This window comes from Cyphomyrmex costatus, unplaced genomic scaffold (assembly GCF_001594065.2).
Source record: "Cyphomyrmex costatus isolate MS0001 unplaced genomic scaffold, Ccosl1.0 scaffold85, whole genome shotgun sequence".
Classification (NCBI taxonomy): domain Eukaryota; kingdom Metazoa; phylum Arthropoda; class Insecta; order Hymenoptera; family Formicidae; genus Cyphomyrmex; species Cyphomyrmex costatus.
Window position 1 is genome coordinate 520,665 of NW_017280430.1, and position 12,588 is coordinate 533,252.

At 35.2% G+C, this 12,588-nt stretch overlaps 1 protein-coding gene across 1 annotated transcript in view; it reads left to right on the forward strand.

The window, feature by feature from the left end:
* The window catches only part of Cad87A (cadherin 87A), a 243,425-nt gene that overhangs the window by 187,773 nt on the left and 43,064 nt on the right, over positions 1-12,588 (forward strand). The window contains exon 5 of the mRNA XM_018549672.1: positions 2,417-2,634. Within this exon, the coding sequence (XP_018405174.1) occupies positions 2,417-2,634 (218 nt within the window). The remainder of the gene's footprint in view (positions 1-2,416; positions 2,635-12,588) is intronic.

Below are 12,588 nucleotides of genomic sequence, written 5' to 3' on the forward strand. Positions count from 1 at the left end.
CAGCGCTGTACTGCAGTAGGTACTTGCCGCACAATCTTCCTATTTACGAGCGGTGCATGCTATTCACGTAAAAGTCTGGACTCGTTACGATGATGGCGTCGTATGACCCGACGCGTAATGGCAAAAATTCTAAGCGACTGTCGTGAATCTGTGACGGTTCAAAGAAAAGAATAGTGATCGTAGATGTCGTTACTCCTTTAACGATTATCGTTGCTTCTTGAGGCTCCTTTTCGTCGTCGTCGCCGTCATCATTTTGGCCATTGTTACGAGAGGGTTAGAGAGAGACGGGAAAGAGTGTAACGAAAGAAGGGGATAGGAAGAAGACAGAGGCGCGGAAAGCCGCAGCTGCAGTCCCGCAGTATCCCTGCGTCGAATGAGGTCCGTAAAAAAGTATAGCGTGCCTCGTCGGCCGATCCTAAAGTCCGCGATGTATCTATTACGCCCGCCACAATTTCCGGCTAGAAGCTGCGAAAGTTCCGAAAGAAGTTTCTGCGGCTTCGAGAAGGCTACTTCGTACGCCCGAACTTGGTAATAGTTTTACGACTTTTCAGGCTTACGGGGTCGAGCTCCGGTGCTCGCGTCGAATTAGCGGCTTGGGACCTCTAGGCTCTTTTGAGTCTCGAAGTGCCATGACCCGCCACAAACAAAGTTCATCCATCGGTTTCCCGGGGATGAGGTGATTGTACAGGATGTTGCGCCACTGATTTCCGTTTCTTTCGCTTCGTCGATACTTTGATTATGAGTCTTTTTTCTCTAATTTACAGCTTCATGCAGCGAACATAATTACGAGAAAGATAAAAAGACATGGTTCTCATTGCAATATTTTCTAAATAATACAAACACATATTCATAGGGAGTTTTTATATTCAAGATCGTTAAATACTTAAACTGACATAAGCCATATAGAACCATAGTAACATCCTAAAACGTTGCTTAAGACAGTCTTAAAATAAAAACCGACCGAAACCAATTATGAGTATCGCGCGGAAAACACGATGTTGCTGCAGTATCGAAAAAGTTAGTTAGTTACAGATCTGGAAATAATCTTGTTGGGTCATCAATGTGATTACGTAGAGGACTCTAAAATTATTTTCTAGAATGTCAAAACTTTTTACAGCATTGCTCTTTTACTTGAAATTTTTATACAATTATTTTTATAATGCAGTAACGTTTTTTTTTTTTTTTCCAGATCTTCGAGCAAAGTTTTATGTACCTTAACCAAATTGTTCTTTTCACGTAGCCGTACTCTGCTTATAAAATGTTTAACACGAATGTAAGAAAAATATAAGAGAAACACTTCTCTTTAAAATGAACGATTTGGAAATATTGTGTATGAGAAATAAAGACATTTCATTGAAGTATGCAATGCAAAATATCGACGTTCCTTTCTTTCGAAAAAGACTATGCAATATAAATGCTTTCCTTAGATATGAATAATTCGATAGTTTCTTCTTTCGCAGAGAAATACAAGAGTTATTAGGTTTTAAGCTGAAGAATTCGTTTTCCGAAGCATTTGTCTCTTGTGACAAAGCATTCTTTTCTCTTGTTCTCGTCTTCAAACGATATAATGATATAATGTGATATAAGAACTGAGAAAGCTTCTCTGACGACGCGATATATTTTCTTGTTCAACGCACTGAATTGGGATTTCCGTATTGATTGCGCTTGTCGCAAAAGGAGCATGAAAACACTAAGCTCCGGATCTCGCAGCGAAATTGATTATCGACAGGTCCGGCGAACGATATTGGTGGGCAAAAATCGATTTCCGCGCAACGGATACATCAATCATAATCTACTTAGCTCGTGTAGCCTTAATCATCTAAATTGATCCGATAGCGGTTATGCACAATAAATGCGCGACCCCAACATTGTGTACATACTTAGTGATTGAATTCACTGACTCACGGAATGACTAAGTCTTGATTACTTTATCATCTTCTTCGTGGAAATCAGGCGGTTCAAATAATTAAATGTAAACCAAAATTAAAATACATTTATAGAGCCAAATAATAATAAACATCTTTGGACAAGGGAAGTAATTAAATAATAATGCAAATTGCGGTAATTAATGTTGTACTTCTCGACTTGTTTTACAAACATATATCCTAATCTAAATTAAACTTCTGTAATGAGTCAATGATAAATAAAGTTTCTAAAACATTATTCAATTTTGTTTACATTTTCTCAGAGTTTAATGACTCAGAAACTGTATACGCTTTGATAGAATAAACTTTTAAGACATCCTAAACATTTCGTTTCGAACGAGGGCAGCTCGCGGCGTATAAAGGGAGTGTTAACGAGAGGAATAAATAAATTAGCTAAGATATATAGGAAGGGATTTTACGAGCGTGTGGTTGATCAGTATAGCCAACAGCAGAAACTCTCGAAAACAAACGTTTCTTTTTTGTTGTTCCAGCGGGTAACAATGTGAACGAGCCACCTATCCTGGAAGCTGGGGGATACCCTACGGGCTTGCCACTCTCAGAATCGACCAAGGTCGGGACGGAAGTATTCGTCCTGAAGGGCCACGATCCCGAAGGATCGCCAGTGAAATATGGCATACAACTCACGGATCATTTCGTCGTCAACCCGCGTACCGGTGTCATCACTTTGGCGAAGCCGCTCAATCGTGAGGTAAAACATCATTTTATTTAGACGTCCTTATTGAAGGGATGAGAGCTTGCACGCAAATTGCACGTAGTTCTTATTTGAGCGACAGATGTTCACCCTATTTCGCTCGCGGTATTCTAAACTCGTATTGCAATATCTTACGCTCGACTTCACCAATACCGTTTGTCTCTGACAGTTTGTTTTTTATATTTATATGCCTCGTCCCAGATTTGAAATTTTTTTCTCCTTTCCTATCTTTTTTATTTCTTCGGTTATAATATAGAAGAAAAAGAAAAATTATTTATTGATAAATATATGTATAATATATTTTATACAATTGCCATTTTCTCATAAACCGAACTTTTAAAAGCGATAGAAATAACTTAACAATTTTAACTTCATATAAATGAAAATAAGGTTAATGCAACTGTAAATCGAATTTGTATGTCTAAATTTAGACTGAAACAACTGTTAGTTGATTAAAAGAAATTAATAATTACATAAAAATTAATCCATCAAAATTGTCACCGGAAGCTGATTACAAATTTATCTGAACAGTCGTTTCTGCTTTTGTTAAATTCATCTTGTTTAGGAGAGTTTCTGGTAGTACATACTATATTTATGTCACTTATACTTATACCACTGCAAAGTAAACAGCATCATGAATACTGCTTATGAGGTTCATGCAACTACTTAAGTGCTAAGAGGACACGCTTAAGTTCGTAGACAGTGTCGTCTTATCTTCAGCACGTCCCTGTGTACCTAAGAGAACAAGTAATTAGTTATTATCAAACATATTTAGTAGCTAGAATATTAAACACTTGACATTTAATCAAGCCATTGTGCGCAAAATAAAATGAATTTAAAAATAATTTAAAAATAAAAATTTTTTATAAATTTTAAGATATTAAGTCAACGATCTAATTAAAATTGGGAAGGTTATTAATATTTCAAATTATGTTAAAGATCCGAAAGTAACCGGTGCGCGCGCGCAGTCATATTTCTGAAATAAGTTTATTTAAAATACATACGTCTGTACTAGTCTAACATATATCTTTGACTGTGTAATTGACGATTCTCATATTTAGTTAATTTAAAAATAAGAATTTGCGATATATTTTAATTTCAGCATATTAATTTTGTCTGGTCGACACGAAATTATTGAGCAAATACTGATGCAATTCGTTTTTCAACTTGTATTCATCGGATGTGACCGAGGAATTATTTAGTCATCGATTCGTTCAACAAATCGGTTATTCGTATATCTTTCATTTCGCCAAATCGAGATCCAGTATAAATTCCTCAATTCTCTTCTCTCTCACCTTCCAACGCAGATATTTAATAATAAATATTTTATTCTAACTTGGTTCTTTTCGTAATTATTGCGGGCTATATTCCTCTATTAAATTATTCAACAATTATGTTACAGACAATGGTCATTATTTCATTACATACTTCTTTCATAAAACCACACAATCGACAATGATGTACTATAGTGACATATTCGTATTCGGCTTCGCTTTGGAAATGCATCATTGATTTATAGGAATATAGTTTAATCAAGTTGATCATATCTCCGAATCATAAATATCAGTGCGGACGATCGATTAAATAAAATATGTTGTATGAGTCAATGAAATTGAATACGAATCGGATGCGCGAGTATACTTTTCATTCGTATAATTTTAATCCGATCTTTATGCATTCCTGCGTTTTCGAAATAAAAGTATTATTATCACAGCGACAGCATATTTGTCGCATGAGAAGAGTTTGCAAAACCGATATTTAATTATAAGTAATTTTTCCAAAACATCTTTGTTCATATTCTCGTATATGTATTTTCGGCAGATGTGTTTTACATTGAAAAAAAATATCTTGATTTTAAAGAATTTTCATTGTTCCAAAAAATAATTTTTTTGAATACAAGCAAAGAAATATTTTTTTGAAATTAAAATTTTTTTTAGTGTACATAAACGGACGTTTTTTCTAAAATATTTAAAAATTTAGGCAGATATGAAAATAATTTTATTATTTTTAAAGTAAAAATTCCACTTATACACGGAAATAATGATTTTGCTAAGGTATCTAAAAATTTAGCTAAATACAGATGTCAAAATAATTATGTAGAAAAGTCAAGTATGATGAACGACACTACAAAAAAAATTTTCACAGTCTAGCAATTGCTAGAGTTATAGTTATTAACTATAACTTCGAACCTCCTACATAATTATTTTAATAATACTCTAATAAAATTATTTTGAGATCTGCATTTAGCTAAATTTTTAGATACTTAAGCGCAAAAGTATTCTTTCCATGTAAGCGACGTCTTTACTTTAAACACTTTAGACATGTTTTTAAGAGATTCGTTTGACCGCGTTTCGCAAAAAGTAGCACCGCGAACTACGAACGATTTTGGATATTCGGTGCGAACCATCTGTTCCACGTCTGAATTCATCTCTACAGCGGTACTCGATATGGTCGCCATCAATTCGGAATGGGGCCTGTCAACTTCGAGCGCGAAACAAATATTGGAAATTTTCCGTCGCCGAATTTGTCCGCGGCGAATTCCCAACCGCGTCCGACTGCGTTTGTGCACCCGGTGCTCCTGGTGTCGGTCAATGCAATTAATGCGATTACGATGTCCCGGGAACATAATGCGACTGCAGCGCGCATTCGTGGATTTTCGTACATTGACCTATCTCTCTCGGTCGATCCTCCATTGATTTAATCTAACTAAATAGGTGCAGGACGTATTCGCACGCGCTCGTACTAATTTCCGAATGCGTACGTGCGCGCATTAGGAGAGATTCGTCCCTTTCACGATCGAAATCAATAATCGGTTATGTGCACACGCAAATCTGATCCTTCTCACGGCGAAGCCTTGCATACACACGTTTAACAAATCTGTTTCGATACTATTAAATATCAACGGAAATATTTAATGCATCCATTTTTGTTTGCGATAAGTATGGTAATTCAAAATCCACAGTTAGAACTTCGTTCGTTGGCGACGTGTTCTTATTTTCTTCATTTCTACATTAAAACGTTGTCTAGAAATATTAATGAATATTTCATTCACAATTACATATTTCATTTTTAATTGCTCTATTGCGCTTATATTCTCTTCGAAGAAGAAAATAAATTTATGAAACCTAATATTTTTCTCGTTTTCATAGTCGGAAACGAAAAGGAGACATTCTAAGCTCTAAAATGTTCAAAAAAGCTATTCATTATCTCAAAAAATTGTTTCTATGTGTAATAACAAAATTAATATCTTTCCTTCTCCTCTCCGAAAAAAAACTTTGGGTACGCTCGTGGAAAAATAGTTTCCTAAATAACATCCAATATATTCTCCCATACGAGTAAAAGAACGTGATTTTTCACGATGGCAGAATCTCTTTTGTTCGTGCCAACCACTTGTCGCATACTATATCCACTGCCATCGTTAAAGATTCGGCAAATCGAACGACTTTCTCGTCTCCCATGGGCGTGTCGCGCCATTGACGGGTGGAAGTTGTGAAAAATCAGTAGCGATAAAGTTCGTCCGAGGAAAGTTTAGAAGTCCCGGACCGCAGGGGCGATACACTAACTGGCCGTAGATACACATTTGGAAGTTTCGGAGTTCGGAACACCGTTCGTTCGCGCCACGATTCATCCGCAATTTCGCGAGCAACATATCACTCCACCAGACTCTTCTAGGTCAGGTCAAATCGACTTTGACACGTATTTAAACGCATGAATCTCTAAGTTACTGCAATAAAACGCAGCAAGACAAGCGAAAATTTTTTTATTACGTTGAAAAAAAAATTGAGAAAAAGAGTTTCACATGTAACACGCGTTGATATAAGATATTTCATTTTTAACTCTTTGTTTTATATATATATATATATATATATACTCACTATTATTTACTTTTTTAAATTATTATATATACTGTTATATATTACCTATACATTTGATATTAAATTTGATTTTATTGATATTATCAGCTATGTTTATTTCCGATTTTTATGTTACAATTTTTTTAACAATTTTATTGTTCTTTCTAGATTCATTTTTTTCAGGGAGAAGGGGAGGAAGGGTTGTCATTGTATTATTCTGTTATTATATAAACAGTAATTTTTTTAGTTAATAAATTGCTTTTATGAATATTTTAAAATGTCTTCTTCTCATTCCGACTTTGAATAAGAAAAATATTACATTAAGTTTCGTAAATTTATTTTTAGAAATATTAACTTGTACATATATATATATATCATTTACACATTAATAATAATAATAGTAATAATAATAATATAATAAAATATAATTTGTATAAGCAAAAATATTTCACTAATGTTCATATTTTGTTTCTTTCGCATACCTCTACACGCAATGCAACTAATTTGGATTTTCGTTTTAATAACAAAGAGAATTTTACGCGTTTCTGAATTCACTTCTCGACGGAGGGAAAAAATTCGCAAATTGCAGTGGCTCGAGATACATGACGTTCGCACTCCGCGAAGGAAAAATTAGCCGAAGCACGTGCAAAATTCACTTGAAGTTACAACGTGAAAGGATTTCCGGGTTCATTTGAATACGTCTAATTATCTCGGAGAAAAAAGGAGATAGAAGAATGGAAACTGTTTTGCGGGACCCGTTCTACAATTTTTCATCTAATGGCGAAAAACGTGTGCCTTGCATTTTACTGAAATGGTTCATTGGAATATTGGTCGAATCTAATTACTGTCGCTTTACAAAGCGAAAACAATCATTGTATCGCCATCGTCGAAATATTCGCCATTATGTATGGACAACTAACTGTAGTTGTACATACATGTGATTGTTGTTTTTGGCAATAATAGATGATTACTTGTCGTTTACACTGAACATAAATCGATATGTTTTATGTTACGAGTTATGCCACTAAAAATATCAAAAATTTTAAAAATGTACAAATATTATTTTAAAAAAAATACAAGTAATAAACACGTAATAAATGTGTATACCGAAGGCTCATGTTATGTAATAACTATTTACTGAAAAACAATTAAAAATAATTGCTTTTAGGGGTGGGAAAAAGAGTATCCAGATAGCGAGCACGGCTAAATCGATTATCAAAAGCTCACTCGTTTGATATCAACATCGGCAATCCTTTTTTTTTTCACATTTCGTTCCTAGGATCGTGTTTTCGTGCTGTTTTTTAGTAGTGTATCGGAACGCGAGTCTTTTGATTGCGGCATCGAAATAACCGGGCGCAAAAATCTCGGCATTCGTTGGGATTAATCGAAACTGTACCCCGAGTACAAAGGCCGCAGAGAAATCGCCAGTTATTTTGATTCCCCTTTAGTTTCTGATGGACAGCAGCGCATACGAAAACAAACGTTTCGGCTAACGTTGTTTCACGGAAACAATCGAGGTGGAAAATCGCGACGCTACCGCAACGTTGTCGCTCGAAGGGAAGCTCTATAGCTTGAGCCGCATGACCGTATCCGATCATGCGAATTACGCGATTCTCGCTTCTCGCGAGGAGAAAGTAACGCGGTGTCCGTAACATCGCGCAAATGTGAACTGAAAGCGATTACCGCACGCCGCCGTGGGCGAACCTCCGAGGGCTTTTCATGGCGGACTTAATTGTCTCTGGGTGTGTACGTGTGTGTAAAAATATCATCTCGACGAAATGGAAACGGGGCGACGTATTCGCATTTCCTATGACGATTTTCACATAAATTTGCAATATATAAAATTGAACAAAATATACTCTGTACTGTTATTGTCGCGCCGCGCCAAGTGTCGCAAAACTGTACTATATTATCTCAGTAACTTTTCATATACGCGCCTTAACGCGGGGATGTGCCACACAATAGAGGCAAACATTCTCTTCTCAGATGCTCGTAAGACCGTTAGCTGAGAGTTACCATTTTCTTGCTAAGAAAGGATGAAGTAACGTAATTGTAACATTATGCCGCGTAGGTGCTCCGCCAAACGGCGCTCATGCGCCTTTCGCTCATTTTATCTCATCGTTATCGAAATTTATATACGTTTATATTTATATACATTTATTAAATTTATATTTGAAGTTTATAAACGTAATTATTCCATTGATCATATAAATTTACCTTAAATAGTACCAAAATTAAGAAAATACATTGAAAGAACGATTTTATTGAAATCTGAATCTTATATTTTAGTACACACATCTGAAAATTATTTTGTTGACCATTAAAGTATAATACATAAGACGTTCAAGTTGGTCCTCAAAATCTCAAAACTTTTTGTAATGTTATTTGAGCGTCCTACGTAATCATTTTTATAGTCCAACAAAATTATCTTCGGATTTATACGAGTTCCGAAAAATTGTTGGCTTGAAAGAAAACACATAATTTTTTGCACAATTTTTTTTATTTTTTCATACAATCCTCTTTCAGTTCAATATATTTCAACTTATCTTAACTTGTTCATACCGTCTGTATAATACGATTTCTCTAAGTCTTCAAAGTAAGCGTTAGTTTTATCGATTACTTCCGTATTTGAGCCAGATCTTTTTCCTGCGAGCTATTTCTTCACGTTTGAAAAGAGGAAAAAGTCATCGGGGGCTAAATCTAGTGAATACGGTACGTGCAGAATCAGTTTGAAGCGCAATTCATGCAATTTTGCGACTGCAATTGAAGAAATGTGAACGGGTGTATTGTCATAATGATCGAAACCAAAAGTTGGTTGCTTTAGACGATCGGAAAAAAAAAACTAATGAACTCATCTGCCTGAAATGTTAAAGTAGCTCTGTGCAGTATCAAACTTGTTAAAAATTATAGCAGTTTGATATTTATAGCGTCATTTCTCTCCGTGTCAGACCGAGAACTTTTCGAGCTACCGTCATAACTAGAATTTTTAGATAAATCGCTATTTCCAGTAAAATCGTTTTTCCGGTATTCAAAACATTCTACATAAATCTTTTATATATCAATTAAAAGTAAACGAAAAAAATCTATATCACGACGCGGAAAGAAGTTAATACGTAATCAATAGAAGCCAGTAAATGATAATTAATTTGATCGCGTTAATTATTCTCTCTATACAAGCTGATCGAACTATTTATGAAAGCTAACGTAAATAATATTGATAGTCGCGGATAAAGCATGGTTGTGGCCAACTGTGTCAACCGTATGCAAATACACCGCGGCTGCGCTTGCGGTGACAAATCCAGGCCTGCCGGTTGTTTAACAAAGTTTTATCGCAGCGTCACATGTTATTATATGGCCGTTCACAACAGCCATTCCTCTTCCCCGAGAATGCGTTTGTCAAGCGCACGAAATGAACGAACCTGTACGAAGCTATAAAGATAACTGCTAATTTGGTGTTCGTTGGGGCTCGCAGTTGCTGATCGAGAATGATCGGATAGCAACTCGATTAACGTTGCGGACAGCACGATATTTTCCGGTTGTGAAGCGCCGACTGAGATCGATCTGGTCGCATCAACGAATCGAATATCGAGAGAACACGAACGCGCTTTATCTCACGTGAGAACCTAGAGATATTTCAAATTTAAAATGGATGAGAAACGGCGTTTTCTAAAGTCTACGAATTTGCCAAAGTATCTCGTTTTAAAATCGGTTCTGATATATTATCTTCGACGCATTTATTAATATATTAGTGTCAACGCAAAGGTGTCTACTGATCTCTTTATGTCGGAATTGAAAGCTTTACAAACTGCAGTAGGTCACGACGATTAAACGCGGGTATTTAATATAGGTTACAGCGGTCGGAATATAACAGAGTCGACTAATTAAGTCCTAAGTCCTAACTCGCGACACATGCACCGGCCGTTCGTTCTACGATGAAAATGACATCGTAAATTAATTTCAAAATTTGTATACCCTGAAATTCTATAAATATATTTCTGCACTTTTAAACTGTAATGAGTAAATGCATTTATATATACATATATTGATTCTTACTCTATATTAAGATATTATATGCCTGTCTATTAGCGACATAAAATATTATTATTATGCTGCATTGTATACCTAAGTAAGCGATGAAAATATAATTTTAAAATTAAAATTTTGAACAAACTCTATTCTCTAATAAAATTTTAATTTAATTTTTTCTTTTATTTTAATTTAAAGATGTTTAACGTTTCAAATGATATATTATCTTAAAGAAAAGTAGAAAGTTATATGATAATTTTTGTCGATGTTTTTGTTAATGAAAAAATAGATTCTAAACTCATCAGAGAGAGTGATTCTCTGAAACAGTGATTAAAAGCAAAGTCGTGGATGCTGGAGGTACACAGAAGCAATTATAATAATTTAATGGAAAGAGAAAGACCATTGAGATTTCCATTTGATGCGAGAGAGCAAAATAAATCTCGGACCTTTCCACGGAGCCGAGTCTCGGTAGATCGAGAAATTCGATTCGCGTATAATTAATTATCGTTTTGGAGAACAAGGGAGGAACCAACAAGGAAGATTGTTGGGTGGCGTTCACTTTCCTCTGAACAGAAAGGGAATGAAATGAGACTCTTCGCGGCTATAAATTTCGGCACGTTTATGCAGAGGCGTTCTCCCCGTATAAATGAAAAAGGCGAGTGCGAAAAGAATATGGATGGACTTTCCTATTTCAAGCACGTAGCGATCGTAGCTCTCGACTTTCCAACTAATCCTGAAGCGAAAAAGAGCGCGGATATACGTGGGGTGAGAGAGGGAATCGGAATCGCGGGCAGGAGATTTTCGGGCCGGTGTCAGCCGGTACATCGGCTTCATATTTGTTGCCGAAGTGAAAAGTAGCATACGAATGGCGCGGCGCCGCATGTCGCGCTTGTCTTTGACTTTCAGGGACCGGGCATCTAAACTTGAACCAGCGTGGCAGGTGGATGAAAGAGACGCTGTAAAGCGAAGTTGGATCGCACACTAAATCCTCATAGAACATTCATAAAATTTTCAAAAAACGTGCGTAGACTGTCAAAAGCTTCACATATCCTTTAAACGTTGGCATTTCGTTCATATTTTGTATTTTATCATTTTACATCGGGACTCTACTGAGGAATGAATCGTGATATTTAGAAGATGAAATTAACTACTTTTCTTTCATTGGTAAATCAAATATACAGTGGAGAAGTTAAACATAAAAGGTGTCACTGATATGTCGATATTTTAAATTACACATGCTCGTATTCTTACGCAAAGTAATTATTACAAAGATACAAGGATATCGTATTTATCGAAAGGAAGTAGCCTGCCAATAATTCACTCGAGAGAGGAGCATTATCGAGCACTGTGTATGAAAGCACTGGAAGGAAAGAGGAAAATCGATATCCTATAATTGGTTTGATATGCGGTCAGTTATTCTGGTGGCGTATAATTTTATTATTATCGCCCGCGCGCACTATTAAGTAGGTGTATGATCTCTAGGTAAATCGAAACAATTTGTTTTAATGTAGATTTTATGAATAAATTCGTTATCCACAAATGTGGCACGATTATAGCTGTTTGAATCGATTTATATTCGATATAAAATCATCGTTCTTTTAATTTAGTTATCTTTCTTACAGGATATTACGAAGAAAAAAATATTTTTTGTCGTTATAGAAAAATTTGCGATGAATTTCGACGATTTTCTGGTTCTTTACTGTACACAATTATTAATGGATCATTTTTTGTGTTCCGGATTAATTTTTCATTTTATGAAATTATTTTAACAAACAAATAAAAATTATTAAGTGATTCTTATATATACTTTAATCTCTCGAAAATTGCAGTGTATTTTAAAATGTATAAGATTGTGTTGTATTTATTAAAAAATGTTACTTTCTAACGTACATATTCATCTTGGATTAAATTAATACAAAAATTTAAGTGAAACCGTTAAAGACATATGAAATGTATTAAATTTAAATTACACAAATTTTCCAACCACGTAATTACTTGATGCGCCTAGTTTTTCGAAGGAAAGAAATATATAAAACACGAATGACTCAATCGTGTGTATTAAGGATTTATA